At 44.1% G+C, this 6960-nt stretch overlaps 1 protein-coding gene across 3 annotated transcripts in view; it reads left to right on the forward strand.

The window, feature by feature from the left end:
* Positions 1-4222, forward strand: part of MKRN2 (makorin ring finger protein 2) — a 40178-nt gene extending 35956 nt beyond the window's left edge. For all 3 annotated transcript variants that reach the window (XM_063940782.1, XM_063940783.1, XM_063940781.1), the window contains exons 6-8: positions 787-897; positions 2613-2757; positions 3960-4222. In XM_063940782.1, the coding sequence (XP_063796852.1) occupies positions 787-897; positions 2613-2757; positions 3960-4103 (400 nt within the window). In that variant the 3' untranslated portion in view covers positions 4104-4222. The remainder of the gene's footprint in view (positions 1-786; positions 898-2612; positions 2758-3959) is intronic.
* The last annotated feature ends 2738 nt before the right edge of the window (positions 4223-6960 follow it).

Here is a 6960-nt window from a genome sequence, read left to right on the forward strand (position 1 = left end):
AACTTGCACATTCTGTGGCAGGCCTGCCACAGCCTAAATCTGTAAAGGCCCATTCCACAAGGAAAGTGGGCTCATCCTGGGCGGCTGCCCGAGGAGTCTCGGCATTACAACTTTGCCGAGCAGCTACGTGGTCAGGGGAGAACACGTTTGTAAAATTTTACAAATTTGATACTCTGGCTAAAGAGGACCTGGAGTTCTCTCATTCGGTGCTGCAGAGTCATCCGCACTCTCCCGCCCGTTTGGGAGCTTTGGTATAATCCCCATGGTCCTGACGGAGTCCCAGCATCCACTAGGACGTTAGAGAAAATAAGAATTTACTTACCGATAATTCTATTTCTCATAGTCCGTAGTGGATGCTGGGCGCCCATCCCAAGTGCGGATTGTCTGCAATGCTTGTACATAGTTATTGTTACAAAAATCGGGTTATTACTGTTGTTGTGAGCCATCTGTTCAGAGGCTACTTCGTTTGTGTTATCATACTGTTAACTGGGTTCAGATCACAAGTTGTACGGTGTGATTGGTGTGGCTGGTATGAGTCTTACCCGGGATTCAAGATCCTTCCTTATTGTGTACGCTCGTCCGGGCACAGTACCTAACTGAGGCTTGGAGGAGGGTCATAGGGGGAGGAGCCAGTACGCACCATGTGACCTAAAAGCTTTTTTAGATGTGCCCTGTCTCCTGCGGAGCCCGCTATTCCCCATGGTCCTGACGGAGTCCCAGCATCCACTACGGACTATGAGAAATAGAATTATCGGTAAGTAAATTCTTATTTTTACTTTATTCTAGATCATGTCCAGAATGTCGTGTGATATCAGAGTTTGTTATCCCCAGTGTGTATTGGGTGGAAGAACAGAGCAAGAAGGATGACCTTATTGAGGCTTTTAAGCAAGGGATGGGGTGAGTGTGACTATTGTACTGTGTACTTAACACTTGGATTTAAAAGAGATGTTGCAGTATATTCTCTGTAGGATTAAAACAGGTACTTTACCCTTCAGAAAGTTATATTCCTCTGTAACTTAAGTAAGGGGCTGTTGCTGGCAGTGTCTATGGTGCCTGAAGGGTCTCTGCATTAGAGACCAGTATCATCTATGTTGCCTGAGTTTTTGTGAAACTTTAATTTTATATATATATATATATATATATATATATATATATATATATATATATATATATATATATATATATATATATATATAGAAGAGAAAGTGTTTCCCCAGGGAGCTAGTGATTCTACTCGGTATGTCAAACAAATTTATCACATATAATAAAATAGTCATAAAAAATCGACTCATTTATTTTTAAATAAAACACAATGAGATATAAACTGCATCACATTAAATCCGAAATAACAATCGGTATTCCATACATAAATGATGTTAGTAACAATTCAATTCACTTTCATGCGAATATATACAATATCTTCCTTGAAGAAATGACAAAATCGCTGTCTTAACCCAACGCGTTTCGTCCTACAGACTTCATCAGGGGTATTGTATTTACAATCTAGATAGAAGATATATATAAGCATTACATCAATGGATATTGATGTAATGCTTATATATATCTTCTATCTAGATTGTAAATACAATACCCCTGATGAAGTCTGTAGGACGAAACGCGTTGGGTTAAGACAGCGATTTTGTCATTTCTTCAAGGAAGATATTGTATATATTCGCATGAAAGTGAATTGAATTGTTACTAACATCATTTATGTATGGAATACCGATTGTTATTTCGGATTTAATGTGATGCAGTTTATATCTCATTGTGTTTTATTTAAAAATAAATGAGTCGATTTTTTATGACTATTTTATTATATGTGATAAATTTGTTTGACATACCGAGTAGAATCACTAGCTCCCTGGGGAAACACTTTCTCTTCTATTCATATTCTTTATACCTCAGCTAACAGGGGGTATTTTCCCTAAGGTGTAGCTCCATAAAATTCCAGCGCGAGACAGGTCTTATATTTTTTCTCCATATATATATATATATATATATATATATATATATATATATATATATATATATATATATATATATATATATATATATATATATATATATATATATTTGCACAAACGGCACGGCACTCGCTAGAGTGATGAAATAAATATATATATATATAAATGTAATCTCTCACGAGTAGGGCCCTCTTCTCTCATGTGCTTACCCTTTTCTTACTTTAATAATCTTCAGCTGCACCAAATCCATCAGTCTTCTGCCACCTGATACTTATTCCAGTGTCATCTGCTGATGTAGCTATGTTTATTTACCCTGTACTTGTCCTATATTGTCGTCAACTGTAAGTTGCTGTTTTCCTGTTTGATTATTTGTTTATGTACTCTGTAATTGGGCGCTGCGGAACCCTTGTGGCACCATATAAATAAAGGATAATAAAATAAATATATAATCTTAAAACTGCATAGACTCTCTTTTTGTGTGTTATTTATAGGTTTGTGATGTATACTTTAAGTATGCATGAATATTCTGATTAAATACATGCATTTCACAAGTCTTAGCTGGTCTTCTATAGAAGTTATAGCTAGTATTTTCAGACCATGTCTAAAATCTGCAAAGCGTCAACCATCCCCAATCATCTTCTGTTTCAGTAAAAAGGCCTGCAAGTATTTTGACCAGGGACGTGGCACTTGCCCATTTGGGGGGAAGTGTCTCTACTTGCACATGTATCCTGATGGCACCAGAGCAGACCCGGAGAAACCACGGAAACAACTTGGGTCAGAAGGAACAGTGCGGGTAAGATCAGGGTGTGGGAGGGGGAGGGGGGGGGGGGGGGCTTATTTATTTGTGAATTTAAAGCTCTTAATCTTTAATTTGATCCAAGAAAGTGATAGCCTTAAGGAAGCCAGTTTGTCATTTATAGGCTAGATGAACATCTAATAAAGTAAAATCATAAGAGAATAAATATATGAAAGTGTCTCTGTATTAGATCTAAATACCAGTCCAACACTGTAATGTTTGTGGCAGCCGGGGACAGCCATTGGCTATGGATTTCACCTGCCCCAGCTTTGCCACCAATCGCCTATGAGCGGGGCAAATCTAAATAAAAATGAATTGTTCAGTTTTAAGTTCTGTCTTGTTGCCAAGAAACCAGTCAGGACAATGGGCCCAAATCATGATTGTAAGGAATTGCACAGCCACAAGGATGTGGCTGTGTAATTCCGTGAATTTAAAATGCAAATGCAACAGGAGGAATCGATAGGAGGTAGACTCCTCGTGTTAGCATTAGCGAGATCCAAGTGCTGCGTTTGAGGTTGCAGCCTTGGATCCATCAAGATTCACGATTGTTTTAGGCAGCAGTCAGTCTTCGTAAGCTGAAGCTTACTGATTTGGACACCTGGGTCCAGTAAGTCTGCGTCCGACAATGCAGACCCCGGACCAGTCACGCTTTGACTGCCCCCATTTTGAAGACTGATGCTGGGTGCCACCATCCAAACAGCATAGCAAGTCAGTCATGCTGCAGCTGACGGGGCTGCGAGCGATATCGCAAGACCTGTCCTGCACATGAGCAGAACAGATCTTGTGCCTGCGCAGACACACAACCATCCTATTTGTATGTAAACCATTGGGGTTACATAATAATATGAATTAGGCCCATTGAGCAGGAGGCATGTACTGGGAAATGGTCACAGTGGGGTAATACTGTTAGTTATACTCATGTGTTAGAGGACACAAGCTACCTGCAACATATTTGTTTAGTGAGAATGATCATATTTTCTCTTGGAAGTATTATGTATCACAAGTAACATGTGGTTTAGTATTGATCAGGATTGTTGTGTTTAGCGGAGAATTATAATGGTACCAGCGGTGGGGTGAATCTGTGGCTCAAGTTGTGGTTTTTACTACTTGTAGGATTTCCACCCCTCAACATGTGACTGAGCTGTTTCCATGTAGTCACAATGCTATCATCTTACATGTTTTCCTTGATTTCAATGCAGTTCTTCAACGCTGTCAGGTTATGGGACTTCATTGAAGATCGAGAAAATCAAAGTGGCCCCAGCACGGACAACGTGACTGAACTTGGGGACCTGTTCATGCATCTGTCCGGCACAGACCAGCAAGCTGCCACCTCTTTTAACTGAAAAATCTATTTATTAGAATGCTTAGACTAGACTATACTTGTCTGGGGTTAGTGTGATTGCAGAAATAAGTGTCCTTTTCACTACAAAGAAAAAAAAATAAATGAAACTAAGACTTGTAACTACTTTACTCTGTGATCACGTTCTCTGGGGTATGATCCTGTTAGATAAGTCTTTTTAGGGATCACTTGTTGGCCTATCAGGTTTGGTACACACATTGGGTTACTGCACGTAGCAGATTATTGGCTCTTCCTCCTGTTACCACACTGATCTGAAAGGTTTCCAGCAAGAATGTCTGAGGCCTGTAGGTGGCGCACATGCTGCCTTCTTGGCACTCTGAACAGAGCATTATTTCTCTGACGTCCTAGTGGATGCTGGGAACTCCGTAAGGACCATGGGGAATAGCGGGCTCCGAAGGAGGCTGGGCACTCTAGAAAGATTTCAGACTACCTGGTGTGCACTGGCTCCTCCCACTATGACCCTCCTCCAAGCCTCAGTTAGAATTCGTGCCCGGCCGAGGTTGGATGCACACTAGGGGCTCTCCTGAGCTCTTAGAAAGAATAGACTTAGGTTTTTTATTTTCAGTGAGACCTGCTGGCAACAGGCTCACTGCAGCGAGGGACTAAGGGGAGAAGAAGCGAACTCGTCTGCTTGCAGCCGGATTGGGCTTCTTAGGCTACTGGACACCATTAGCTCCAGAGGGATCGACCGCAGGCCCAGTCCTTGGTGTTCGGTCCCGGAGCCGCGCCGCCGTCCCCCTTACAGAGCCAGAAGCAAGAAGATGGTCCGGAAAATCGGCGGCATGAAGACTCTGTCTTCACCAAGGTAGCGCACAGCACTGCAGCTGTGCGCCATTGCTCCTCTCACACTTCACACTCCGGTCACTGAGGGTGCAGGGCGCTGGGGGGGGGCGCCCTGAGGCAGCAATAATAACACCTTGGCTGGCTAAAATACCTCAATATATAGCCCCAGAGGCTATATATGAGGTAAATACCCCTGCCAGAATTCCATAAAAAGCGGGAGAATAGGCCGCGAAAAAGGGGCGGAGCCTATCTCCTCAGCACACTGGCGCCATTTTTCCCTCACAGCTCGGCTGGAAGGAAGCTCCCTGGCTCTTCCCTGCAATATACAGTAACAGTAAGAGGGAAAAGAGAGGGGGGGCATTAAATTTGGCAGTATATATACATATATTATATGAAAAGCAGCTATTAGGGACATAACTCAGTCCCTGTGTATATATATATATATAGCGCTCTGGTGTGTGCTGGCATACTCTCACTCTGTCCCCCCAAAGGGCTTTTTGTGGGTTCTGTCCTCTGTTGAGCATTCCCTGTGTGTGTGGGGTGTGTCGGTACGGCTGTGTCGACATGTTTGATGAGGATAATGAGGTGGAGGCGGAGCAGATGCATTTTGAAGGGACGTCACCCCCTGCGGGGCAGACACCCGAGTGGATGAACTTATGGAAAGAAATGAGTGCACGTATAGATTCTTTACATAAGAAATTTGACGACATGCCAAATGTGGGACAGCCGGGATCTCAGCTCGTGCCTGTCCAGGTGCCTCAGGGGTCGTCAGGGGCTCTAAAACGCCCGCTACCTCAGTTGCAGACCCGGATGTCGACACGGATACTGATAACAGTGTCGACGACGATGAGTCAAACCTAATGCCTGTCAGGGCCATTCACTGCATGATTGAGGCAATGAAAGAGGTGTTAAACATTTCTGATTTGCATCCAGGTACCACAAAAAAGGGTATTATGTTTGGGGAGAAAAAACTACCCGTAGTTTCTCTAACGTCCTAGTGGATGCTGGGGACTCCGTCAGGACCATGGGGAATAGCGGCTCCGCAGGAGACAGGGCACAAAAGCAAGCTTTTAGGATCACATGGTGTGTACTGGCTCCTCCCCCTATGACCCTCCTCCAAGCCTCAGTTAGGTTTTTGTGCCCGTCCGATCAGGGTGCAATCTAGGTGGCTCTCCTAAAGAGCTGCTTAGAAAAAGTTTTTAGGTTTTTTATTTTCAGTGAGTCCTGCTGGCAACAGGCTCACTGCATCGAGGGACTTAGGGGAGAGATTTTCAACTCACCTGCGTGCAGGATGGATTGGAGTCTTAGGCTACTGGACATAGCTCCAGAGGGAGTCGGAACACAGGTCACCCTGGGGTTCGTCCCGGAGCCGCGCCGCCGATCCCCCTTACAGATGCTGAAGATCGTGGGTCCGGAAACAGGCGGCAGAAGGCTCTTCAGCCTTCATGAAGGTAGCGCATAGCACTGCAGCTGTGCGCCATTGTTGCTACACACTTCACACTGAACGGTCACGGAGGGTGCAGGGCGCTGCTGGGGGCGCCCTGGGCAGCAATATTTAATACCTTTTATGGCAAAGAATACATCACATATAGCCATTGAGGCTATATGTATGTATTTAACCCAGGCCAGATATCTCAAAACCCGGGAGAAAAGCCCGCCGAAAAGGGGGCGGGGCTTATTCTCCTCAGCACACAGCGCCATTTTCCTGCTCAGCTCCGCTGTGAGGAAGGCTCCCAGGACTCTCCCCTGCACTGCACTACAGAAACAGGGTAACAAAGAGAAGGGGGGCATATTTTGGCGATATTTATATATTTAAAGCGCATATAACAGAAACAACACCTTTTAGGGTTGTTTATATACATTTTATAGCGCTTTTGGTGTGTGCTGGCAAACTCTCCCTCTGTCTCCCCAAAGGGCTAGTGGGGTCCTGTCTTCGATAAGAGCATTCCCTGTGTGTCTGCTGTGTGTCGGTACGTGTGTGTCGACATGTATGAGGACGATGTTGGTATGGAGGCGGAGCAATTGCCGGTAATGGTGATGTCACCCCCTAGGGAGTC

Source organism: Pseudophryne corroboree, chromosome 9, assembly GCF_028390025.1.
Source record: "Pseudophryne corroboree isolate aPseCor3 chromosome 9, aPseCor3.hap2, whole genome shotgun sequence".
In the NCBI taxonomy this organism is placed as follows: Eukaryota; Metazoa; Chordata; class Amphibia; order Anura; family Myobatrachidae; genus Pseudophryne; species Pseudophryne corroboree.